Raw genomic sequence first — 26,926 nt, 5'->3', positions numbered from 1 at the left:
CATTGGAATTGGGGTTGTTGATAAACTTCAAAACTCTTATTAACATCTTAGCTTTTCATCACATTGAAATGTCCAGAAACATGGTCTTTACCCAGAATCAATTCAACAAATTTCATTGTTGGATTAAAAATTGGGGCAATTATTGCATGTTCTGTGTGTAAGGGCCCTAGTGACACTGACTGTTCATGTCAGGAAAGAGAGAATGTGTTTGGGTGAATAGATGTTTCTTGACTAAGACAAATTAACCAGTGTCCAGTGTGTGTGCTTCTCATTGATTGTACACATAGGCAGGTGGAGATCCAACGGCTTCGCTGTGTGATTTCTTTTTTTTTTTTTTTGACATCTTTTGTGTGTTGGCTCTGCTTCTGTTTCTATGATGCCTGAGTGAGTGCCCTGTGTTCTGGCACCACGGTGTGCCATGCGTAGGCGAGCTGGCTTACAGAGTGCCGCAGGGAACTCGCTGTTGTACTGTAGTCGAGGGGCGGGGGTGGTTCAGTATTGTGGGAGTGATTCAGCGCCACATTGCGCTGCAGCACCCGCCATGCAGTCTGAGGTGGCTTTCATGACAACAAAAATGCTTGGGGAGCATGTTTGCATGTGATAGGTTTTCTTGGCAACTGTTCTGCTTAAAGCTTCGACCAACCAAGTTTTTATTTTATAAAAATGCATCAGCTTCTTCCTAAATCCACTGTCATGTGGCTCTCGATGAATAGGTAAGAGCTGACAGTGATTCACTGTTTGGCTCGAAGAAAACCCCTGCTTTAGATGTACAGTAAACACGTGTACAACAGATGTATCCAAATCTGTGAAATTCATTCTGATAACAGCTTTTAACAGTTTTACACAGCATCGTGTGCAGCTGAAAACCAAATGCTGCTTTTGGCGGTAAATAATTCACTACATACTGACCTAAAATTATGTGTCAAAATATGGGATTAGGTTAGAATGTTTAGTTTGATCGAAGTGAATGGACTTCAGGGCAGACAAATGGAGTTTGACATGGAAATTTACTATTACATAATCCCTGCAGTGATGTAGTCAGTAGGAGGTCAGGACAGTGTCCCATTGTGTCGCCAAACTAGTTTTAATTTGCAGCTCAGGTGTCAAACCACACATTAACTTGAAAGCTAGATTAAAAACAAAACAAAACAAAACATTTTATTAGTGAAGATAACATTTTAGTGTTTTAAGGTTAAAGTTTAGTTGCGTCTTTTGTATATGATATCTAACCTCAATCCCAAATTCACTTTACAAATTATTGGTAAAACACAGAAAAAAGTGCAAAAGCATGAAGGCCAGAAGTATTTAATTTGAATTGAATTTAATTTTCTTTCAGACGGCGTTATGGTCATACACAAAATTCAAAGATATAAAACAATTATTTCTATATTGCTCAGGGCTGAACCTCGATGCTTATAAATGCCCTGACCCAAATCACAATCTTAATTGAAAAGAAAAAGATCATTGGTGTGTTCACAGTAACCTACATTGTTGACTATTCTAATGGATCTTTTTTGCATCGTGCAGTCCCTTGTAGTTGTTACCCAATACCCTCACACAATAAGAAAAATACAGTAAAATGAGGGTGCAGTACAGTTTTATATGTTGATTTATGACTCAGAATGTGCCTCATTTTACCCAGTATCCCATCCAGTGGTTGCTGTTTCTTGGTTCGGAGGACTAGAGTGGTGTGGAAAAAGTGTTTGCTCCCTGATTTCTTTTTTTTTTTTTTTTTTTTTTCCCCTCTCTGCATGTTTGCCACACTTTGTTTGCCATCATCAATCAAATTTAAATATTAGTCAAAGACGACACGTAAACACAAAATTAGGTTTTTAAATAGTTTTTATTACTCAGGGAGATTTAAAAAAATCCAAATTTACATGGCCCAATGTGAAAAAGTGATTGCCCCCTAAACAGATGTGTACAGTAACGCGCTACATTTACTCAGTTACATTTACTCAAGTAACATTTTCCATAAACTGTACTTGTCAGAGTACTTTAAATGCACCGTACTTTTTACTTTAACTTGAGTATTTATGTGAAGAAGGATCGATACTTTTACTCTGTTACAATAATCGACATGCCATTTGCTACTTTTATTTATTCATTCTTGCGTGTGCAAGAATGAAGGCGGTCACATGACCGCGCACGTAGCCTTCGCGAGTCAATCAAATTGACTCATTCTTCACCAATCAATTGACACAAGGCAGTCACATGACCACGGACGTAGCCTTTGCGACCCAATCAAAATGACTAATTTTTTTTGGGGGGGGGGGGGGGGGGAGCTGTTTATTTTACAGACTCCAAAAAACAACAACGTTATCATGCAGCTCTTAAATTGTGACTGCCCAAATATTCCATCCCATTTCTTACTTGAGAAAACACCTTGCGGTAAGTTGCAGATGTTTCTATTGTTGTTTGACAGTGGATATGGCAAAATTAGCACTATCCCTATGGTGTCGCACATGCATACACAATCAATAATTCTGTTCAGCAAACAGCGTCTTCTTTTTGCTCAGCTGTGGTTTTCATCTTGGAACTCTGCCATGCAGGTCATTTTTGCCCAGTCTCTTTCTTATGGTGGAGTCATGAACACTGACCTTAACTGAGGCAAGTGAGGTCCGCAGTTCTTCGGATGTTGTAGTCTTTTGTGACCTCTTGGATGAGTCATAGCTTCGCTCTTGGGGTAATTTTGGTCGGCGGACTAATCCTGGGAAGATTCACCACTGTTAAGGTTCACCATCTTTTTGCCCTTTATGGATAATTGCTCTCACTGTGGTTCGCTAGAGTCCCAAAGTTTAGAACTGACTTTATAATCTTTCCACAATAATATAGCTCTATTACTTTCTTTCTCATTTGTTCCTGAATTTCTTTAGATCTCGTCATGATGTCTGGCTTTTGAGGATCTTTTGGTCTACTTCACTTTGTCAGGAACAGGTGTGGCAGTATCAGGGCTGGGTGTAGCTAGAGAAATTGTACTCAAGTATGATAAACTACAGTGGCAGGGGGTGGCAATCAATATTTCACACAGGGCCATGCAGGTTGGTTTGGATTTTCTTTCTCCCTTAATATTAAAACCATTTAAAATCTGCATTTTGTGTTTACGGGTGTTGTCTTTGGCTAATATTTAAATTTGTTTGATGATAGGAAACATTTAAGTGTGACAAACATGCAAAAAAATAGGAAATAAGGAAGGGGGCAAACACTTTTTCACACCACTGTACAGCTGAGTCTCCACTCTACTGAGTGCGATTTGAAATTGAAATTTGCTAATAAAGCGGACTATTAAATTATTCATCCATCATCCATCCATTTTCCATACCACTTATCCTCGCGAGGGTCGCGGGTGTACTGGAGTCTATCCCAGCTGACTCTGGGCAAGAGGTGGGGTACACCCTGAACTGGTCGCCAGCCAATTGCAGGGCACATATAAACAAACAAACCATTCGCACTCGCATTCACACCTAAGGGCAATTTAGAGTAATCAGTTAACTCAGTATGCATGTTTTTGGAATGTGGGAGGAAACCGGAATACGCGGAGAAAACCCACGCAGGCACCGGGAGAACATGCAAACTCCACACAGGTGAGGCCAGATTTGAACCTGGGGCCTCAGAACTATGAGGCAGATGTGTCGACCGTGCCGCTTGAATTATCCATGACAATGCTTTTTGTCCAGAAAATTTAAGTCAAATTTAGCTTCAGAATTCAGCTAAGGTCTCTACATTTTTTTAGGGCAATAAGGCGTCCCCTTGTTTTTTTGACTCGATACACTTAGCCGACCGACTCGAAAATAGCGAAAATTGTATGTTATTTGTTGGTTGCGATACCATAACTTAGCTAGGATTACCAGTACCACTTTGCTTGGTTTTGAATCCATGTGGGCTGAAAGCAAAGGACTGTGAAAACAGCTCTAACATGTGATATAGAGACTGATAAAACAATTAACTTTAATGCTGACATTTTGTTAAGTCCCAATATTATATCCTTCATGTCTTGAATTGAATAAATGGACTGTATGTCACGACATAAACTTCTTTTGTTGACTTTGTTCTTACATAAGTGTTACAGTTCAAAGCAACTTTCTTTATTCCATCCATCCATTTTCTGAGCCGCTTCTCCTCACTAGGGTCGCGGGCGTGCTGGAGCCTATCCCAGCTGTCATCGGGCAGGAGGCGGGGTACACCCTGAACTGGTTGCCAGCCAATCGCAGGGCACATAGAAACAAACAACCATTCGCGCTCACAGTCATGCCGACGGGCAATTTAGAGTCTCCAATTAATGCATGTTTTTGGGATGTGGGAGGAAACCGGAGTGCCCGGAGAAAACCCCCGCAGGCACGGGGAGAACATGCACACGGGTCCTCAGAACTGTGAGGCTGACGCTCTAACCAGTCGGCCACCGTGCCGCACTTTCTTTATTATATTGTTGGTAAATGTCAACGCATCTCTTGAGCTTTTTAAATGTAACAATCTAATTTTTGGTTATTGTTGATGTTGCAGCCCCGGGCGATCAAACGTCTCCTTCGACAACGAGATAGTCATGATGAACCATGTTTACAGAGAACGATTTCCAAAGGTGAGCTCTAAAAATATGTTCATATTTGAGCAGCAATTTCCTCCTGAAATGCTAACAGGGGCGATCAAACGTCTCCCTCGACAACGAGATAGTCATGATGAACCATGTTTACATAGAACGATTTCCAAAGGTGAGCTCTAAAAATATGTTCATATTTGAGCAGCAATTTCCACCCGAAATGCTAACAGTCAACCAACTGAGATGTGTGCATGATAAAGATTAACAGTGAACTCCAGCTACAGGGGACAGGGATCGAACCCCTGCCGCTAATAGCGGAATAATAATAATTTGACGCCCCTTCTTAAAACGGCTTTGTATTTGCCTATAGATGCCACAAGATGGAATTAAAGCACCTTAAATGGAGAGGGTCATAAAGCACCAGTGCCATGCAAGTAGTCTGTGCACAATCATGAACCCATATTAGCATAAATAACTATTCAACACAAACAAACCACATTCACATGAGGCTCATAAGAAGTATTAGCTAGCAATGTGGGGTAAATAACAAGTATGCACAAACTGACATGACTGCACACATGAGCAGACAAATATGTGCACTATCACTTTACACAAACATTATTCAGTCAAACTCACCATTTGACATTCATACACAATAATAAATGTTAGGGCAATACATGCAAATTGTAACAGCAAAGTAGACTACATTGGCTGTTATTAGAAACTGCATCAGGAGAGAAGCAGAAACACTTTCACTTTTTCTTGATGGTGCACGAGGTGCATTCAAGAACCGCCAACAAAACAGGGCGATGCAGATGACAAAATTATAATAATATAATAATAAGTGATAATTATTATTAAATAATCATCCATCCATCCATCCATTTTCTGAGCCGGTTCTCCTCACTAGGGTCACGGGTGTGCTGGAGCCTATCCCAGCTATCATCCGGCAGGAGGCAGGGTACACCCTGAACTGGTTGCCAGCCAATCGCAGGGCACATACAAACAAACAAACCCATTCGCACTCACCTTCACACCTACGGGCAATTTAGAGTCCCCAATTCATGCATGGTTTTGGGATGTGGGAGGAAACCGGAGTGCCCGGAGAAAACCCACACAGGCACGGGGAGAACATGCAAACGCCACAAAGGCGGGGCCGGGGATTGAACCTCTGTCCTCAGAACTGTGAGGCTGACGCTCTAACCAGTCTTCCACCGTGCCGCTTAAATAATAATAATAACAATAATTAAACATAATAACATAACCAAGATTTCACCAAATGGGGGCAAAGTAATTTTATTACTTTGGCCTGAGCACAAAAACAGCAGCTGGAAGACCTTTTCAGCAAATAACAGAGGATACGCTAAAAAAATATGCTAATATGCAAATTTGCAAAATCCGGCGGTTCATTGTATTGCCAGTTCAAAATGTGTCAGTCATTATGTGATCGGCAACCATATGAAGCCAACCAAAACATTTCAGTGTTGCAGTAAGTGACACATCTTAATTACCGCTCGATTTTAAAATGTGTTGATGGATTTTATGTGTATTCTCTCGCCTGCAGGCCACAGCCCAGATGGAGGAGCGATTGTTGGAAATTGTTACCCACTGTTCTCCAGACAGCTCCCTCCCACTGGCCGATGGGGTGTTGGGTTTCATCCAGCACCAGTTGGTCGAGTTGGTTCGTGACTGTTTGGAGAAGTCCCAGAAAGGTCTGGTTACATCTCGCTACTTTGCTGAACTGCAAGAAAAGTTGGAAAAGCTGCTTCATGAGGTGAGGATGCAGTGTGTGGTTTGAGCAGGTTGACTAATGCAAAAGGTACAATTATTGATATTTACATAAATCTGGACAATAAAGTATAATAAATGCACAATTTAATGAGCTCCTACATGTGAATCTTTCAGGCGGCCACTTGGCTGTAATGACATTGTGAAAGGGCATCGATGAAGCCTGACTGACCAGGATGCGGTCAGGCCCATTGCTCAATAATTGCCTGACAGACACCGAATCGGCTTGTTGAAATTGCAACAGCTCGGAGCTACCTTTGCTACAGCATTTATAACTGTTGAAAGAATGCTTGAAAGAATTGAAATTAATAATTATAGCCAGATTTTAAGATTTGAACAAAGGGAATATATTCAAATACTGGAAGTCTAAAAAATGTAAAAATACCATTTGTTTGGGATTCCATTGATTCATGTTATAAGTAGTGCCTTGTCAAGAACAGGCTTCAGTTTCAAAAGAGGAATTGATAAAAACATTATCAATTAATTTCCCATCCATCCATTTTCTATACCACTTAGCCTCATAAGTGTAGCAGGACCTTTAAAATGTTTTAACTTATATTGATTCATTCGTTGAGTCCTTTTGGGTTTCTGATATCGTGGTAAAATTTGCTTTCCAGAACCTAAAAGTTCCCCTTTCCTCCAAGAGTAACAATTTAAAACATGTTTGACACATGTGGACCTAGGAAGTCCAGACAGCCAATTTAGTTTGCAAATAAAGGATTTCGGCATCACTGATGGTGTAGTGGTTCACTTGCCTGACTTCCAGTAAGCATGGGTTCAGTTCCTACTCAGTGACTGAATGTGAGTGTGAATGTTTGTCTGTCACTGCATGTACTCTGTGACTGACAGACGACCAGTCTGAAATGTAGTCTGCTTTTCACCTGAAGTCAGCTGGGATAAGATCCAGCTCCCTAAACTGTATAGAAAATGGATGAATCGATGGTTAATAGACTCAATTGAGGATAAGCGTTATAGAAGATGGATGGATGTTGTATTGCGTTACAACTAGCACTATCAATTAACACATGGGGAGTGTCATTGTGGGCATTATTGCTAATCGTATTGTATATTTCATTATGTAAACACATAATGTTTTTGCAGGATTTATGATCTAACCTCAGCATACATTGAAAAATGCTTGTCTTCAACATGCATTCAAACAAATCTTTGAATAAGGCTAATATGCCTTAAAGCCTCAAATTTGTAATAATGATACATCGTTGGATTTAACATTTCTTTTTTGTTTTGTGGTCTGAGGGACACTGAAATACAATTATAGGACTGTATTTTCATAACTATGCTCTATGCATATATAATACAGACATCTAATGCAGAAGACATATTACTGTTTATTATTTTTCATAAATTTTCTCCATAACCACGTAAGCTTTTTAGCTCTGGGTTTTGCTTAAGACATGCATAGGGTCGATAAGAAGTAGTTCAGATTCTGACTCCAGAGATCTGGAAGAAATTCCATTGCTGACTGACTCAGACGTCACCCATCCAGACATTTGCTTTCTGTTTAAAATGACGTAACATCTGTCACATTTGAGACAGCATCTTCCTTCACATTTCTTTTAATGCTGTACCCGTTTGCTTGTAACACCTGTACTGTAATTTGTATCTTTTTTTTTTTTTTTTTTTTAAGTTATGTGGTAAAACGTGGTCATATTTTATATTATTCAGGGCTTATTTATTTCTCCACTTTGTTCCTTTATATTATAGTATTTGTATGCAATGTTTTTCATCTTGATTATTTAGTCATAAAGTGTAAAGCACTATATAAATAAACTTGACATTTTTCTGTTCCTGCTCCCTTGCTGTTTTCCAGGCCTACGAGCGCTCGGAAAGTGAGGAGGTGACCGTCATCATCCAGATGGTGAGGAAAATCCTGATCATAATCTCTCGGCCGGCCCGCCTCCTTGAGTGTCTGGTAAGCAGAAGCAGAGAATGTCTAATTGAAAATTATGCGGCTTTGACTGAAATAGGCTGAAGTGAGCTCGCAGTGAAGTAGTACCAAAATTTGTTTCCCTCCTTGAATGTGTAAATGTTATTTCACCAGAATGGAAAGCTCATCATTTTAGAGGTGAAATGTGCTCACTTTTTAATCTCTGAAGATGATTTGTCCATGATGTGATTAACATTTTGCTTCCAGAAACACTTATTGCACATTGATGCATATTCACATTTACATAAAGCAGCACATACATATTCTTCCTATCAATTAATGAGATGTTGATTCTTTTTGCAGGAGTTTGATCCGGAAGAGTTCTACCACTTGCTTGAGGCAGCAGAAGGTCACGCCAAAGTCGGCCAGGGAATCAAATCAGACATCCCTCGATACATCATCAGCCAGTTGGGTTTGACGCGAGACCCTTTAGAGGGTAAATAATTTCTCCCCCACAAATTCTTGAACCTCAGTAAATGGTAGAGGAATCGGTGCCCGGTTCCTCGTAGATTTGCACTTTCATTCTAAGCTTTCTAGGTATCGTCTCCAGCGGCAACTTTAATGCATGTGAAGAGTTCAGTTAAAAAAAAATAAGTCAGTGTTGCTATGGGAATCCAAAAATCATGGAGGTCATTTTGAAAACTTATTGGTACAACATGTGCCTGAAGGATATCAGAAGTATGTCACATATGCCACAGGGCCGAGTGTTATTTGCCTTAATTTTCCAATTTCTTTCATTTACTTGTAGACATGGTACAGCTTCAACAGTACGATTGCAGTCCCTCTGTGTCTATTGAACAAGACGTCGAGGTAATGTCATCCAAGTCTTTCTATAAATGTCTCTGTGTCAATAATTGTGACTTAAGATGGAAAATTAAGGATACATGTTTTGTTGAAGTGTACAATTCTACAAATGTGCAATAAGCAAATACAGTTGCTGGTAAAATCCTGACATTAGTTTAAATTATGGAGCAAAAATGTCTGTTGTTATTGGCAAGTTGGCTTCAAACTGTAGGTTAATTTTGCATTACCGTTTGCATGTCACTGGTTAACTTAATCGGAACTCCTCCCTCAGTGTGTTTCAATGCACTTCACTAGCTAATTTTTCCGCTTTCACTGTAGAATAAAACCCCTCAGGCTGTGACCCCAACACGACGGAAACCCTTTGAGAGCGATTTTGAGACCATTAAACTCATCAGTAATGGGGCTTATGGGTAAGAGGAAATCTCCATTGTTTCTGCTTATTCTGTATTCTCCTAAAGATCTGTTCCATCTCTCTTTGCCTTGTGGAAACAAAATATTTTTATTGCCTTTGTCAACTGGCATTAGAGAGCATCCATGTATTCATTATACAAATGTCTTAAGAGTGTTTCCCAATCTTTATTGAGTCAAGGCACCCATTTTACATTGTAAAAATCTCATAGCACACCACCAAACGAAAATGTATCAAAAAGTTTGAATGCTGAAATAATGATGATCGCGTCTCAATTTCCTCACAAATTGACTTAATTAGTGTGAAATCAAACAAGTGGTATAATAATTGCGTGGAAAAGCCTAACATGGAACTTGTGGTGTTTGACAGGGCTGTGTATTTGGTCCGGCACAAGGAGACTCGCCAGAGGTTTGCCATGAAAAAGATAAATCGGCAGAACCTCGTCTTGAGGAACCAGATTCAGCAGGCATTTGTGGAGAGAGACATCTTGACTTTTGCAGAGAACCCCTTTGTTGTGTCCATGTTCTGTTCTTTTGAGACAAAACGCCACCTCTGCATGGTCATGGAGTATGTGGAGGGTAAGAGGAAAGGAGAAAAAATGGTAGCATAGATTAATGTTCACAATGCTCAGACTGTCATCTGCCAAGAGTTCATGGCGGGTAACGTGCATGCAAGAAAATATTCGATTTTGGGGAATAAAATAGTCAATTACAATTTAGTATTCATCTTGGTTTTCCTATTTTCTGAAGGCGGTGATTGCGCCAACTTGCTGAAGAACATGGGTCCTCTACCTGTAGAAATGACACGGATGTATTTTGCCGAAACCGTCCTGGCCCTGGAGTACCTTCACAATTACGGCATAGTGCACCGAGACCTCAAACCTGACAAGTGAGTACCAAGAACAAAATTGGAACACTGTGTGCTGACTTATTCCCCTTAAAATCACAGGCTGAATGTGACCCAGCCATGACATCAATAACTGTTTTACTGAGTCATAACACTATGTACACTTTCTGTATGACATTCAAACAAACTCAATTAAAGCAAAACCAATTTTTAATTTTACCACAAAATAACAGCGATAAAATAATTTTGATGCTACACTGGCCTGTAATGAGTTGAACGGTGTTCTCCTCATCCCCGTGACAACCAGATCACCAACCTTAGTGGTCGATAACATTGTTGGACCAACCAAGACACCTCGTTATGTGTTAGCACTTAGTGCTAATGATTATGAGTTCCTTTGATGTCCAATGTGTACATGAATTATTTTTATTGTTGTTTTTTTCTTTTGGACAATGCCTTTTACGTTAATGAGATATCTAATATTCAACAGATTTTGGATCCTTCGCAAATTATTAATGCAATATAAGGTTGTGCCTTCTGGAGCAAGTGTCATGCTTCCCAGAAAATCTTTTGAACCAACTGACTGTAGTGTTGTTTAGAGGCCCATATAGAGTATGTGCAATAGGCTGTACAATATGTCACTAACGCAGCAGTCACTATCAATATTACATTACATTCTTTGGAACAGTAAGTCAAATACAATGTTTGTATTCTCCCTCCTAACAGTTTGCTTATCACATCCATGGGCCACATTAAGCTAACAGACTTTGGCCTGTCCAAAATTGGCCTGATGAACATGACCACCAATCTTTATGAGGGTCACATGGAGAAAGACACAAGAGAGTTTGTTGATAAACAGGTGAGAGAGACTTTGTCAGATTTGAGACAACTTTAAAATATATAAACGTTTTGGCCCCCTTCTCAAATTCTTTTAGATAGATATCAATTTCTTTATTTCTTGACTGTTCTTGAATTTATTTGGATCGTGTCATTCTGTTGCAGCTTCTTCAGAGCTTTTGCCCTACGTGATTTTGTCAGACAGATTCTGTTTAAGTGATTTCTTGATTAATTGATTGAGGTAATCAGGCTTGGGTGTGATCAGTGAATCTTAACCAAATGTTGTGATTAGCCACAATTAATTCATGATTTAACAAGGGGGGTAATTACCTTTTCAAACAAGGACAGGTAACTGAATAGTTTTTTTTCCTTAGTAAATGAAATTACCATTTAAAAACAACATTTTAAGTTACCTTGGGTTATATTTGTCTATTTATATTTGTTAAACATTAAAGTGGGGAAACTATGCAAAAACAGAAGAATTTGAGAAGGGGGCCAATCATTTTTCACGGCACTGTATATTCTAAATGTTTGATGGTGGTCTGCTTGTGCAGGTGTGTGGCACTCCAGAGTACATTGCCCCAGAGGTTATTCTCAGGCAGGGATACGGTAAGCCAGTAGACTGGTGGGCGATGGGAATCATCCTCTATGAGTTCCTGGTAGGCTGTGTTCCATTCTTTGGTGACACTCCAGAGGAGCTTTTTGGCCAAGTTGTCAGTGGTGAGAAGCTCAAATTTACCATCGTATTTCTTCCAGACCCATGCAATGTTTTCAATAACAGTGATTCACAACCACTAATGTGCTAAGATCATAGGGTGTGCCGCAGAAAATTATGCAATTTCATTTAATTGGTTTGAAAATATTTTTTTATGTATTACTTATAATGTATCTTTATTTTGACATTTACGACCAGTGGGAAAGCTCACCATGAAACAGATTGATTGCATATGCCTGTAGGTGTGATGTGGGCATGGTTGCTTTATCTGTGATGAAAGTTGGGTGTGTCATAGGACCTCAAGACACACCGGTGCTTCTGCTACTAAATTAGCTACCTTTTGTGGCAGTTCAGTTCAAATTTTACTATTGAATGTTGTAAGAGCGATGAGTGAACTGAATTGTTATTATTGTTGTTGTTACTGTAACTTGCAGATGATATCATTTGGCCCGAAGGAGATGATGCTTTACCGATGGATACTCAGGACATGATTACCCATCTCCTGAGGCAAAGCCCCCTTGAAAGACTGGGAACTGGTACTGCTGAATTTACTGCTCATCATTACATAAAACACTGAATTTGAATGTTTTTGTTTATCATTCTGTGACTGAAGGTGGGGCCTCAGAAGTCAAGCAGCACACCTTCTTCGTAGGCTTGGACTGGAATGGACTATTACGACAAAAAGCTGAATTCATCCCTCAGCTAGATGCAGAAGATGATACGAGCTACTTCGACAGTAAACCATATTTGAGATAATATGAAACATTTTTGTTTCGGCTAAAAATAATCCTCTCAGTAGCGTATAAGACGTGTGAATCTCAGCATGTTATTTTGCATCTGTTTTCAGCTCGATCCGAGCGTTATCATCATATGGCGTCTGATGAGGATGAGGAGACCAATGATGAAGAGTCTTCCCTGGAAATCAGGCAGTTTTCCTCCTGGTCGCACCGTTTCAGCAAGGTAATGAAGCTGAAGCTAGAGCATTGGAGCGATGGAAATAGTCTTGATGAATTCCCCGAATTATTTAGTTTTACTGCTTTGGGCTTAACCAACAAACAAACATTTTCTATGTATGCGGTGCCTGTTTTTCCAGGTTTACAGCAGCACAGAACATTTGCCCACACCATCCAATTTGAGCTTCTCATCCGACCGCAGTCATAGTGAGGACAAAGAAGACCGAGTAGACGTTGGAGGGCTTAGTCCCTGTACAGGCCCAGCAGAGGGCGTACTGGAGCCGAGACTCACAGGACGCATGGCCAGGTGCACACGCATCTTAGACATATAATGTAGTATGCTTTGAAGAAAGTGTTTTTATGTTATTCAGTTTTAAATGTTTTTAAATTCAAGATGAATTAAAATAATTATTTGTTCAAGAAGTAAACTTCAAATCAATTGCATCAAAAGAAATGGGCAGAAAATCACATTTCATGTGTAGCAAAAATCAGTAAAAACAGTCAGTGCAACTTCCTGTTTTATGTTAAAAAATATCCGCATGTGCAGCCCTGGTCAGTGCAGCAGCTGGAAAAAAAAAAAGAAAAAAAGGCTCCAAACACAGAAGTTGTTGACAAAGACATAAAGTTATTTCCATTCACTTTTCACATTGTTGGTAAACACAGTATTACCATATTTACAATGGCTGGCTTCTGCCAATTTATGAAATGTATTCCATTTCTTCAAACTGAAGGATACAACATAACCTTGTTAATATGAATGTTAGACTGACCACAGAGAACCCAGTCGTCAAAATTCTTAACAATCAAACAGGGACAAATTGAATAATTATGGCCATCCCTACGCGTAACATTTTAGCAAAAATAAACAAAACGAAAAACTAAATTGCTGATTTCAGTAGTCTCTCTGTTATCCTTCTGTTAACCTGTCCAACTGGTCTTTGTGTTTATGTAGCCTTTGCCCCCGTGCATCACCCAGTTCCTCCCAGTCTGAGAGGAGCACCAGTCCTCTGGTGATGAGCAGCACCCACAGCCTAGAGATGACGCCCCGCTTTGCTGTCTCCACAGATGACGAGGGTAAATACCAAACTAACATCTTGATTATTAGTAGTGCTTAGCTTTTTTCAGTCTATCCACATAACTTGTTCTCCTACTTGTAGCTGAGGTAGTTGTTTCCAAACTTCGGAGGATCAGGATCCGTAGCAACAGCACAGGGGCCAAACACTCGTCCCCCAAAGATCCGGCTGGCCTACGATGTTTTGGTAACCAACTAGAGACACCAGACAGACAGAGGCTTCCCTATGGAGGCAAGGTTCCCAAGTCTGCCTCTGTATCAGCTCTGTCTCTCATCATCACCCCAGGTACAAAAAAAAAAAATAGCATCTCGGTCCAGAAGGTGAAAAAAGGACACAGTTTTAGCAACTAGCAACAACTATTGTCACAAATCTGTTATCTGATTTTTATTACAGATGACTCCCCAAGCGGCCTCCAGCCCAGTCCCATCTCCCCGCGGTCATTGTCCTCCAACCCCTCCTCTCGTGACTCCTCCCCCAACCGGGACCTGTCATTCAGTCCCGGTAGCCTGAAACCGCCCATCATCATTCACACTTCAGGCAAGAAGTATGGCTTCACAATGCAGGCCATCCGCGTCTACATGGGCGACAGTGACGTCTACACGGTGCATCACATGGTGTCGGTGGGTGCGCTCTCGATACTCACAAGTTATCAATGACCTTTGAGAAGAGATGGGGGGGGGGGGGGGGGGGTGTAATCATACTTTTTATTATTTATTTAATGATCCTCCTTTTTTCATACATCTGCCATGCTTTTGTAACAGAGTGTTGATGAGGGCAGTCCAGCCTACCAGGCAGGGCTACGTACTGGAGACCTCATCACTCATGTGAACGGAGAGTCTGTCCAAGGCCTGGTTCACACCGAGATGATAGAACTACTGTTAAAGGTATAATGCACCTTAGCTGATGAGACATGTTTTGAAAGCTTCATTTTCAGTCCAAGGAACACTTAAACCCGCCGCACACCGCACGATGCGGTCGAACGTGATTGGACTGGACCATTGCACAATAAATGACAGTTGGTGACTCACACCCGCACATTGTGTGATTTGGTATATGGACACCCTGAATGGTGAGCCTGTATAGACTCTGGGGGCTGCTCATACAGTATATTGTACTTTATCACATTTATTAAACAATAAAAAGACAGAGTACTAGTTAAGGAAGACGTGGGATGCTACAGAGAGGACGTGGGTGAGAATAAAGAGAATAGAGGGGATAAAACGAAAGGCTGAGCTCGCTTCCATTCACTTGAATATTTTTGCCGCAGTACATACTGCTCGTACATTTTTGCCACAAACTTTTCTATTTCATGCAAACGTACATATGAAATTATAAATATAGTTAAGTATTGATGTAAAACACAAAATATGTATACTTTATAGACTGTTTTTGTATGGCTTGGCGGCAGCGCAGTTAAAGATTATGTGCATTTTGATTGACTGTAATCTGTGACGTTGCGACGCGGTGCATTTTAAATCGTCGCAAAACCAGTGGCTGACTAATCGGCAACTCATGAAAATAGTTGCCGAACCCCGCACACTATATGAAAGTTTAGTTGGGTTAGGCCACACAGTTCAGTGTGTGGCAGGCTCGTGTTATTTTCTTAGCATCTCGACCTGTCTCTGGATGGATTACTATTAATGTACTTTATTAGTCATGAGTACAAAACACTTTTGTACAGTTCATAACATGGTAAATGGCAGCAAAAACAAAAGTGGTGCCTTTGTATTTTCTATTATGTATTTAGACGTACTCTTTTGTCTGTCATGAAATACAATTTACAGAGTGGCAGCAAGGTGGTGCTCCAAACCATCGCGCTTGAGAATACAACCATCAAAGTTGGTCCAGCTCGAAAGACCAAACACAAAGGAAAGATGGCCCGTCGCAGCAAGAGGAGCAGGAGGAGAGATAACTATGATAGGTAAGGTTTGGCCTCCTTCAAGTGTACACCTGTATGGTATGTGCATATGTACCGTCCAACTTTTTGATATCTTTGAATTGGAGTTCAAGTGTGCCTTTATTAAGTATAACACAACATACTATAAAAATAAGTATCAGTAAAATGAAAAAATAAGTCTGCTCAGCTTTCATAAGAAGTGACAACTAGAAAGGTGACACTGAAGTCTTATTGCTTTGTATGGCACTTTTTTTTTGTTTTTGTTTAGGCTGGTGTTTCTTTTAGAATAAATGTCAGAAAAAGCAAAACCCTCACAGAACACTGAAACTCCGATAAAGTATTGTGCGATATGCTGTTGTCACCTGTGAACATCAGAACATCGTGTTGAGGGTGTTTCAAACTTCCAGATTTTGTTCAACTTTAGAAGTGTATTTTTCACCTCACCAAAAGGTTTGGTTGAAATTCAAATTCTTTCTCAGTGATGATCACCCTGAAACCTGTCCTGTTTAGCTGCATGGTCATGCAGAATGGTGGATGTTTATGCCTATCACACCAGTTTGCTTTTGTTTTGTTTTTTTTACTGATAATTTCAACATACAACACTTAAAGGCTTCTTTATACTCGCGTGGGCTGCGACCGCGCTGACGTCACTGCGGCTGTCTCGCGCGTAGTTTGCCTTTATACTCGAGCGCAACCCACATGCCCTGTTTTGAAAAGGTACTGCAGTTCACCGCTGGGATTGGCTAGGACACCACTGGGTGGAGTTTCCTCTGCATTTTTTGGGTCATTTCCGGTAGCCGTTTTTACTTTCCTTTCAGTAATAAGGAACAAAGCAACAACAATGGCGACTGTGGAACAGTGTCTGCTAGAACAAATGGACCTAGATGACCAGATGATACGTTTAATTATGCTGCAAAATTGATCAAGAAGGTGGCGGAGTGAATGGTGTGCAGAACCAAGGGGCACGCTGAGTATGTCATCACAGCATGTGACTAAAACGGACCAATCACGAGAGATGATCCCCGTGGCGATCTACGCGCAGCAACAACTTTTGCCGTGTGCACGACAAGCTACGCAGAGGGGCCGTGCAGGCCAATTCGTCGGTCACGTGATGCAATGTGGGCGTTGTCGAGCGCGGGAGTATAAAGAGGCCTTAACCCTGTTGACGTTTTTTAATTAATTGGCAAGTTGCAGGCTTTTGTGCCACAATGATGTCACACTTTGCCAATTGTAGATATCTTTGCTGTCAAAAAAACAAAAAAAGGTTTATTATATTGTCTTATTTGACTGTAATACAAATATTTTTAGAATCAGTGATTTAGATTTAAAAATATATATATAATACAGTATAACAATGGAAGCAAAAGGCTTTGCCTGACGGACTCTTCTCACTGTGTTGGACTCGTGGTCATCCTGCAGGAGACGCAGCATCTTGAAAAAGTTATCTAAGCAGAGCACCGTGATGCACAGCAGTCGCAGCTTCTCGTCAGGTCTCCACCACTCCGTTTCTTCTAGTGAGAGTCTTCCAGGTTCCCCGACTCACAGCCTCTCTCCAGGCCCCTCCACGCCCTGCCGAAGCCCTGCGCCCGACCATCAGGCCTTTGGTGAATCTTCTGTGCCTTGCATAGATATTCATAATCTTCAAAACATTACAAAAAAGGAAGTTACAAGTGATCTTTCAGTTGGTTCAGGATGTTATTAGGTTGTTTCAGGATATCTGCAAGGAGTAAATGAGGACAAGTGGTATTTAAAATGGATGAAGGGATATTACCGTCATATTCAGTGGTCGTAGTTTTGTATTTTTTATATATGAAAACCTATGTAAAAGGAAGAAAGGTTGCTGATTTAAAAAGAAAGAATTGAAACTCAATTTTGGGTTGGCTTTAAACAATATTGGGAAGGTTTTAAAACAGTATTAAATTTAACATGGATTTGTGTGTTTTCTGCCTACGTTCCAGATAACTCTCCTCAGAGCACGTCTCCTTGCTCCAGTTCTCCTAGTTCCCCTGCCGCGCACATCCGACCCAGCTCTCTCCACGGTTTGGGTTCCAAGCTCAGCAGTCAGCGTTACACCAAGGTGGGCCGCCGGAAGTCAACTAGCAACATCCCGCCTTCACCTCTCGCATGCTCCTCGTCCTCTGCACAGCCGCTTTCTCCACAGCGCTCCCCCTCGCCGCTGCCAGGCTTCGCCAAGACACTTCACCCCTTTCGTGGCAAAACCCTGTCACCGCCGACCATTGTTAGACACATTGTTCGGCCCCGCAGTGCAGAACCGCCTCGATCTCCCCTCCTCAAAAGGGTCCAGTCAGCTGAGAAACTATCGGGAATGTACCACGCCGATAAGAAGTCGTACACCCCTCGCAGGCACACGCTGGAAGTGCCCTTTTATGGTGAGGGGGAGCTGCTTGTTGATTCGGAAGCAGAGGGGGGCTTTGCAGGCTCTCACCTGGGGGTCGACCACTCCAGACTCTGCAGCTACTTGGGCGGCCAGAGGATGTGGGACTCCGGGCTGGAGCGATCAGAGCAGCTGGTCGTGATGCGAAAGCTCAACCTCTCGGAGCGTCGTGACTCCTTTAAAAAACAGGAAGCAGTGCAGGAAGTGAGCTTTGACGAGCCTGAGGAAAAAATGAGCACTACAGCCGCCCCGGGTGCTCAACAAACACAAGCCCAGAAACAGCTGGAACACAGGACCACTTGGCTGGCCGAGGCTCGATCGCAAAATAGCGAGGAGGTGGAGCTGAAGGTGCCCACGGTGAGGAGGTTCACCCTCGTGCCCCAGATCGCCGTGCAGGGCTCGACGGAGAGCGAGGAACAGGATGAGTGGGAGCCGTGTTCAGATGGGGAGGAGGCCCAACAGGAGCTCATGATCACGTCATCTCAGCCGCAGCAGCACGTGGACCTCCTTTACAATAAGATGAGCTGTAGTCAGGAAAAAGACACGTCCAGTTCCACACAAGTAGGACCATCAGATGATAAGGCCGAGTGCAGACAGGAGACACCACAAAAAGCACAGAGACAACTCACCCTGCACTAAGGGAGGTGAAATAGTGGCAGATTTTACTTGAATTTTGTACTGTACATATTTGCTTTGTGGACCTGCTAGTCGTATTTATTACAATTGTAAAGCACGGTGCGGTATTAAGCGGAGGCAAGAGAAGTTCTCAATGGTTGAATAGCCAAGGCTCAACTTTTTGTATTCATGAAATGTGCTTTTTGCCTTTATGACTGGATGTTAATTGTTGGATTTTATTTTTTATAAATGTCTATTTTTAAATAAATTGCTGTGGTACCAAGTAGTTTGATAATGGTGGGAATTGTTATTGGACCAAAATGTATAAGAAATTGTTTTAGAATGTTACATTCTTCATTGTTCAACTAAAAGTTGTTTCCCCCTTTTAACCTTCAGCTTCCATTAGTAAGACTTGTCCCAGGACCTTTGGCCTTGTGTCCACACTGTGAGTAATATGGTGGATGCTTTTCTATGCGTAGGTACTAAAATAAGCCCTTTGTCACAGACCAGTCACATTTGCTGCTTTGCTTTGGACTCCTAAAGCACAACACAGCAGCATATCAGGCACTCACTGGACTGCACAATCAAAAAACAACTGGAAAATGGCATACAATGTTCACATTTTTAAACATCTATGAATAGAACAGTAATGTTCTTGAGGATGATTGTTCGCTAAGACAACAGAAAAGAATGTGACTTATTAGTCATCTGACATTTTTCTTTTGTCCCACTAACAGAAGGTCTACCTATGATATTGTTCTCTGCATTGTGAATTTATGGTCATAACAGTTTTTTTTTGTGTGTGACACCAGTATCGCACCATTCAAGTAAAATCTATGATGAAGACTTGTGCTCAAAGCCATATCTTTTGAATTAGATCGTCTTTGCTGTTTGCTTTCCAAACAGGTTGGATGTCCTGATGCTTAAATGTTAAAAGCAAAGTGTCATGTGTTTGACATGAACTACGTTCGACAGCCAAATTGAAGTCCGTCGTCTTTGCAACCATGAGTTACGAGAGGCTTTTGTTAGCTTAAAACGTACTGGTTTTCCTCTTACTTTCAACAAATGATGCTACAAGTGTTGCTTTTGTATGTTTATTCACACAAGCATGTGTGAGCCACCTTTCCAATTCCTACTTCATTAATAATGTACTAAAGTTTACAAAGCATGTGGGGAGTGCACTAATGTATTCAGACATTCATTTTGTACTTCCAACTGAATGTGGAAGATAAATAGAAATGTTGAATCCAAAACCAGGGCTTGTTTAAACTTTTATATCTATATTGTATGTATAAATGTTGTATATTTTCATAAGGTTCTAAACAGTTAAAGGATCTGAGATGCAGAAGGACAATGATAAGTTGTACAAGAGTTTACAAAGTCTGCCACGAGGGATGTTGTCTGTAAATGGGCTCTGTAATGTCATGTTGTTGGTATTCAGTGCAGTAATTCATAATCTGCTCTGAACATTACTTCCCCCCCAAATACAGTGGTATACTGTAGTCTGAATAGATTTTAATACTCACCTTTCTAAGCATACTCTACACCAAAGCTGAAGCAACAGATTTTGGAAACTTATTTTTTATTTTATTTTTTTTACTTTCACAAAGATTTGTGAACATTGTCTTTTCCCCCCAACACAAACCTTTTGATCGGTGTGAGTGTGTTGGAATTGTTTACAGCAAACCTGATATATACTGTACATATCTTTATTTACGCTAGGCTCCATGATGACACTACCCTTTTTCATACCATAAATGCAAGTTACAATAGTAGATGTTTTGTAATTGTTTTTGCCATTATTTTCAAATCCAGGAAGCTAAATTCAAAATCAACAAGCTAAACGGAATAGGGTCAATGTCATTTTTGTAATGACAAGTGGATTTCTGGACTCTTGTTCTTTTAGGTTTTAAATGGGCAATAGACAATGCATCGATTTTGACACAAAGTGTAATACTAATGCAACTCAGTGATGCAGGTTTAAAGCAATAAACCCAGCTCCCTTTTTTTTTTTTTAATCAATAATCCCGATATAAAATGTTGACAAAAACTAAAGTTAATGCTGACGTTAGCAAGTTCAAGACCGTTTCAAAAGAGGCCACTTTACACGTACTAATGCAACTACAATCATTATTTTGGACAAAGGTATTGGGACACTGGTTATGTGTGGGGTTGAGGTCTAATTGTTCCACACCATACTCACCAAAGCATGCCCATATGGATCTGGCTTTTTATGCTCAAGGGCACAGTCATTCTCGAACAGCTTTCACTACTTAACTACTTACAAGGCATTTTTAATATGAAAATCAGGTTGTGCATTTTTCATTTTCAATCCCATATGATGAAAAATGTGGTCTCTCAAGACTTACTCTTCAGGTGTGTCTTGTAGTTGGGGGGGGGGAGACAACAACTGTAATGGCACCAGTTAACCCAACCAAACTGTGATGTCATGAAAGTAGGTCAGAAGCATGTAATCAATTTCAGAAGCAAAGTGGCACACTGTTGTAAATGTGCAAGTTTTCTCCTGTGGACTCTTCTGTTCAGTGCATGCTGCATGAAACAAGCAATCATCTGTAATACTTGATTGCATGGTATATTGGCGGTGTCGCCCAGTACTGTGTATTCTTGTGAAAAATAAAATTTGTATTTCTCTTCCACCAAATCTTGTGGTGGACCTATTGTTATTTCTTAGTGTAAGTGGGATACACGAACCAATTTTTAAAATGTGAAAGTTATGGTGACCAACACCACTGACAACCACTGAAGCATTTATTTGATATCCTTGATGTCCTTTCCATGTACAGTGCAAGTATGCTCTTTGTCTTCAAGTTTAAGGTAATTAAACAGCTTTCTGACTAGTAACGTTTTTGGGTTACTTTTGGCCTATAGTATACAAACCTTAACTACTACACTGCTCCACTAGTAATGCCACTAGACCCAACTATGCTGCATGTGTCACCACTAGTAGCCTCCTGGGCCCAACTAGTAGCACCGAAAAATGCCCATTATATACCTCGCTAGTAACATGTAGTTGCGCTACTACATTAGTATGCCCAAATTGTCGAAGTGGTGGGGACAAATCAATCATAAGTATTTGAGGATTTAATTGATAGCAAACTTAACAGTAACATAAGGTACTGCAATCGTTGTAGAAGTAGAAATACGAACACTTGGACTGTTAGCATATCTGGTAACTACGTTGCGGCGGCAAACTGTTTTCATTGGCCGTTTTATTAATGTTTTTTTTGGTGGGGTGGGGGTGGGGGGGTTGTGTCACTAAAGAAGTTCAACTCCGTATTTTCACAACGCAAGGGAATGCAGCAGTTTATCACCCGGGCCGCCAGGTGTCGGTAGTGTGTTGAGAAACGCCGTTATGGGACAAAAAGAAGCTGCGTGTCCTTCATAACAGCAAACATGGGGACTGCCACTAAAATTATTCAAAGGCTTCGCAATTTTCTATCAGGGGTAAGCGAGTAGAACTGCCGAGGACAACAGCTTTGAAATGTAACGATACATGTTGCTGCACAGGTCTAATCAGTCTGCAAACTAAAGTGTCAGTGTCAGCTAGCTAGTCAGGGCTGAAGTTACATCAAATGTAAGCTATAAGGCTGTTTTAATGCGGTGCTGTTTTGTATTATTACAGCATGACCTTCAAAGTAAACTCCAGCTGCGTTATGAAGAGATATCAAAGAGGTGAGTTTATAAATCTGGATACATTACGGGGCAATTAAGCATTTAAATGTGTATGCCGACAAGCACAATGGTAATCAGTCTCCTAAAAAGGAAATGTTTGGGTTCACTTATAAAGTAAAATTGTTCTCCTTGACAATCATCTCCTCATTCATATGAAGGATTCGGTAGAATTTATCCGAGTTTACTTTGGGCAGAGACTGGGTACGCCCTGGACTGGTCGCCAACCATTCGCAGGGCAACTATAGACAAACAACCATTCACACTCACATTAGCACCTATGGGGGCTTTAGTCTTCTTTGACCCTAACATGTATGTTTTTGGAATGTGGAGGGAAGTCGGAGTACCTGGAGAAAACCCACACAAGCATAGAAAGAACACGCAAGCTCCATACAGGACGGATCGACGTGATTCAAACCCAAGACTTCTCAACTGTGTGGCTTAAGTGCTGACGAATCCACCGTGTTCCTATCTCCCGATATCTAAAGTTTTTAATCAACATTCACCAATCATTTCTTCCTGCTTTGAACGTAAAGAAGGGCATGCATTCCATAGTGTTTCTTCCTTTTTTTCCTCAAATGACTGGTAAAAAATAAAATTGTCCCCCAAAACACATGCAATCCATTCTATTGGGTCCTTGGTTTACGACATACGAAAATTTGAGGTTATGAATGGCACGCAATGAGCTAGTGTGTACAGTTGCGTCAGCACGCACAATTTCAACCAAATTTACTGGTTAGTATTGGATTGGTTTAAATCTACAGCCTTGAAAGGTTTTTCATTCAAATATTTACTGTAATTATAACATTTCGATGTTACGGAGGGGTGCGATAGATGAGTGTGAGCTGTGGTGTAAGAATATTTCTCACATGACGGGAAGATACACTCAGTTACCACCATACTTACTGTTTTTCCTCTGATTGTTTTGTATTCATGGCCTAGACGTTTTTTTCATAGAAATATTAACTGTATTTATGACTTTTCTACTGCATTGGTGGTAGTTAAGGGCATTACCGTCTTTATGGTATATTTATGGTATATTGACTGCCCATCTCTTGTAGGACGCAGCCACCACCTAAATTGGCCGTTGGGCCAAGCCACAAGTTTGCCGACAACTACTATTTCACCAGAGATGGACGCAGAGAATCTATGCCCCCCACAGTTGTCATGTCCTCACAGAAGGCGCTGATGGCTGGCAGGTAAAGGACTCAGACCTCTGATGTAGGTCACTTCTGGGACGCTGAATTGACCTCCTGTTTCAAAGCCTTTTTTTCCTCTGTACAAAAGAATGGAAATTGAAATAATCATTCCAGAGTGAAACAGATGCCATCATAAAGCCTTTATTAAATGATTTTACTAATTATAATCCCTCAAGGGGAAATTCATCTGGCACTCTACTGTATATTTGTTGCACAACACACAGAGAACCAGATCACACACAAGCAGGCATGTAAGGAGAGATGTCAAAATGAAAGGGATGTGCAAACAGTACTGCACCTCTTGAGCTAGAGGGTGGGGTCGGTGTCTTGCTCAAGGTTTAGTCAGGAAGCAAAGTAGCATCTCTCCAACAACTAGTTGCCATGACAGTCTTCAGTTTCAAAGCGCATGTCCTTACAGATGAGCTACTTCGCCGCTCTAAGTAGCTGTCGTACAAGTGTAAAAATAATTTAACCACTGAAGGATAAACCTATACAACACTCTATAACAAGTCTTAAAAATGCTAAGTTGGTGGCGTGTCTCTTTACACTAACAGTAGACACTATAATGACTTTGCCATGCACGTTCCATTTTGTATTTTTATTTGCATTATGTTGACCTCATATGTCACTTTAGCTATACTGAACAGACATCTGTACCACTTTCCAACATTTTAGTTTTCGGTTAGATGGCTATCATATACAGTGCTGTGAAAAAGTATAGGCCCCATTCTCAAATTCTTATATTTTTGCAATTTCCCCACTTTAATGTTTAAGATCATCAAACAAATATTAATATCAGACAAATATAACCCAAGTGAACTTAAAATGCTGTTTTAAATGGTGATTTCATTTATTAAGGGAAAAAAAAACTATTCAAAGTTACCTGGCCCTGTGTGGAAAAACTAATTACCCCCCTTGTTAACCAGTGAATTAATTGTGGCTAAGCACAACTTTTGGTTGATTTTCACCGATCACACACATCTATATAATAGAATATAATTTTTTCCCCCTTAATCATACATGCAAATCAGTCACCTTTCAGTGAAATTTTCCATTTTAAACTCAAAATGGGCCATTTATGTGAATCGTATAGATCCGATGAGTTCTTCCTCATCAATCAAACGGCACTAAGTCACATGACCTCACACAACGTCTTCTATTGGGCTTCTAGGGCATAGGTATTAACACTAGATAAGCCACCCCGCCTGATCGACGTGCCTACGTGGCCACAATTTTGGAAAGGTCGTTGTTACCCTGAAGACAACGGCGCGCTACTCTTGTTTACATTTACACAAACAAAAACAACAGCTTTCATATATTGTAGTATTTGTCTGGCACTGTCTGCCCAAACATGGATATTTCAGCTCACTTATACGTTTAGAAAACACCGTGCAGTAAATTGCAGATGTTTTGTTGTAGTTTTGACTGTGCACACACACACACAGCAACATAAAAATTTGCACATTCACATTTTATTTATTTATTTATTTATTTATTTTAATATATTGATTATTTATTTATTCATTTTAATATATTGATATATTTATATTTTTACTGTAGTTAAAAATAATAATAATCAGATGTTACCATTTACTCAGTACTTGTAATTATTTCACTGTGTACTTTTTACTCTTAAGTAATTTTTTGGAGGATTACTTTTACTAGAGTCACATTATTGTCAAGTAACAGTACTCTTACTTGAGTACAATGTTTGGCTACTCTACCCACCTCTGGAGCGGACATCCTCTATTGCTACTCTTAGGTTTAAGCAACATTTTTGCTCATCAGGTCAGTGTCGTATTTGTTGCACCGGTCTTTTGTATTTTCACGTTGAGGTGCTTTGGGTCGTGGCCCTGGTTGTGGTCTCAGCGAAACCGCAAAGCACATGTAACACTGGCGACAAGAGTTGATCCGCTAGTACATCTTGTATTAATTAGGAAATGCGCCTACAATTATCTAATTAGTTTACGGATGTTAATGTTAAATGTATTAAGCAACGGAGCAATGTTAGGGATTATGTCACAACACAGAATGAACTAACTTCAAATTCCGAAATGGACAATAAAAACAGAAAAATACTGTACTTAATATTTTCCTGGAGGATGCATTTTGGATTAGCCTTTGAAGTTGGTGAAACAGACAATGATTTTAGTCAATTCTTTTCCAGTCTGAGAGTGCTAAAAGAGGAGGATGCTATTCATGTGGCACAGCTTGAAGCAGGCATCATGTGCAGGTGGAGAGCCCCGGGGGATCCCCCAGACCCTCCTACAATGTTTTTTTTTGGTCACCTTTTTCATGCCTTTGGTGTTTGCATGTCTGCTTAATAAATTATATAATCTAAAAACAGCATTTTAAGTTCACTCGGGTTATATTTGTCTGATATTGACATTTGTTTGATGATCTTAAACAACGTGGGAAACTATGCATTTTAAAAAGGCTTTTAGAGACAAGTACAACAACAAAACAAACCACACAGAGCTGAAATACTGTAATGTAATAATTTAGGTGAAGTGTGCATATTCTCTTATCTGGGGGTGTGGCTATGTTAAAAAATAACCCATCACATTCAAACTCGTGTAAAATGGGAGTCAGCACACACCTCCCACAATTGAAAGTGCCTCTGATTAACCCCAATAAAGTTTAAATGTTCTAATAGGCTCACACATAAACAAACACACAAAACAACCCTCTCTTTACTCCCTAAGACAATTCGCCGAGAGACTCTTTCAAAATAAAAGCACTTATTTTAGTTTTTACTGACTTCTACCTCACAAGGACCAGTCAGAGAGGCTGTATAATGCACAGGTCTATTTTAGAGGAAGCTAGACTAGTCATTGTTTTTCCTCTACTTGTTGTCTTTCAGCCAAGCAGTTGCACCACCCAAGCCTCCAGTGACTCCTGGTGCAGTCTACAAGCAACCAGAGCTTTCCACAGACCAACCATACCTCTGAGCTTGAACCAAAAACTCTTTCAAGCATTATCAACTCATCCACCCCCAGAACTCATGTAGAGATCTAATCAGTCTTGTGGTTGTACATTAGAAAGTCACGAAATAAAATTGCTTCAATATTATTTTTTTCCCAGTTGGTTATTAATTATTTCATTGCATCTGTGGGTGTCATCCACTGTTTCCACTGCACATTGACAGAGCTGTCTCCATTGCTGCCCCCACACTCTGGAACCCCCCATTAAAAAACAGTTAAAAACATACCTTTTTTAACAA

The 26,926-nt window shown here is 40.4% G+C and overlaps 2 protein-coding genes across 7 annotated transcripts in view; both read left to right on the top strand.

Moving 5' to 3' along the window:
* mast3b (microtubule associated serine/threonine kinase 3b) overlaps nt 1-21,476 on the top strand; it is a 45,664-nt gene extending 24,188 nt beyond the window's left edge. For 4 of the 6 annotated variants that reach the window (XM_061682786.1, XM_061682785.1, XM_061682788.1 and 1 more), the window contains 21 exons: nt 4,501-4,576; nt 6,099-6,308; nt 8,154-8,255; nt 8,574-8,706; nt 9,019-9,080; nt 9,393-9,484; nt 9,853-10,061; nt 10,233-10,371; nt 11,056-11,188; nt 11,721-11,886; nt 12,316-12,417; nt 12,495-12,617; nt 12,729-12,841; nt 12,975-13,141; nt 13,787-13,908; nt 13,992-14,192; nt 14,301-14,527; nt 14,669-14,791; nt 15,692-15,828; nt 17,224-17,408; nt 17,763-21,476. In XM_061682786.1, coding sequence (XP_061538770.1) covers nt 4,501-4,576; nt 6,099-6,308; nt 8,154-8,255; nt 8,574-8,706; nt 9,019-9,080; nt 9,393-9,484; nt 9,853-10,061; nt 10,233-10,371; nt 11,056-11,188; nt 11,721-11,886; nt 12,316-12,417; nt 12,495-12,617; nt 12,729-12,841; nt 12,975-13,141; nt 13,787-13,908; nt 13,992-14,192; nt 14,301-14,527; nt 14,669-14,791; nt 15,692-15,828; nt 17,224-17,408; nt 17,763-18,838 — 3,898 coding nt within the window. In that variant the 3' untranslated portion in view covers nt 18,839-21,476. Of the gene's footprint in view, nt 1-4,500; nt 4,577-4,615; nt 4,707-6,098; nt 6,309-8,153; nt 8,256-8,573; nt 8,707-9,018; nt 9,081-9,392; nt 9,485-9,852; nt 10,062-10,232; nt 10,372-11,055; nt 11,189-11,720; nt 11,887-12,315; nt 12,418-12,494; nt 12,618-12,728; nt 12,842-12,974; nt 13,142-13,786; nt 13,909-13,991; nt 14,193-14,300; nt 14,528-14,668; nt 14,792-15,691; nt 15,829-17,223; nt 17,409-17,762 lie in introns of those variants that run through there. The other 2 variants (XM_061682789.1, XM_061682790.1) reach the window with 2 other exon arrangements.
* Nucleotides 21,477-22,178: 702 nt separating this feature from the next.
* ndufa7 (NADH:ubiquinone oxidoreductase subunit A7) lies at nt 22,179-26,775 on the top strand. The gene is made up of 4 exons (XM_061683864.1): nt 22,179-22,279; nt 22,458-22,507; nt 23,566-23,703; nt 26,567-26,775. Exons 1-4 carry the CDS (start codon nt 22,229-22,231, stop codon nt 26,652-26,654), a joined length of 327 nt encoding a protein of 108 aa, XP_061539848.1. The 5' UTR covers nt 22,179-22,228; the 3' UTR covers nt 26,655-26,775.
* The last annotated feature ends 151 nt before the right edge of the window (nt 26,776-26,926 follow it).

Source organism: Phycodurus eques, chromosome 8 (assembly GCF_024500275.1).
Source record: "Phycodurus eques isolate BA_2022a chromosome 8, UOR_Pequ_1.1, whole genome shotgun sequence".
Classification (NCBI taxonomy): Eukaryota; Metazoa; Chordata; class Actinopteri; order Syngnathiformes; family Syngnathidae; genus Phycodurus; species Phycodurus eques.
Note: the sequence above shows the minus strand (reverse complement) of the source record. Positions and strands in the feature narration are given on the sequence as shown.

What these genes read in the sequence shown, in the direction of transcription:
- ndufa7 (XM_061683864.1), top strand. Translation starts at nt 22,229, where the DNA reads ATGGGGACTGCCACTAAAATTATTCAAAGGCTTCGCAATTTTCTATCA. An exon ending in TTCGCAATTTTCTATCAGGG is followed by an intron (nt 22,280 to 22,457) that starts GTAAGCGAGTAG and finishes GTATTATTACAG; the next exon opens with CATGACCTTCAAAGTAAACT. An exon ending in TATGAAGAGATATCAAAGAG is followed by an intron (nt 22,508 to 23,565) that starts GTGAGTTTATAA and finishes CATCTCTTGTAG; the next exon opens with GACGCAGCCACCACCTAAAT.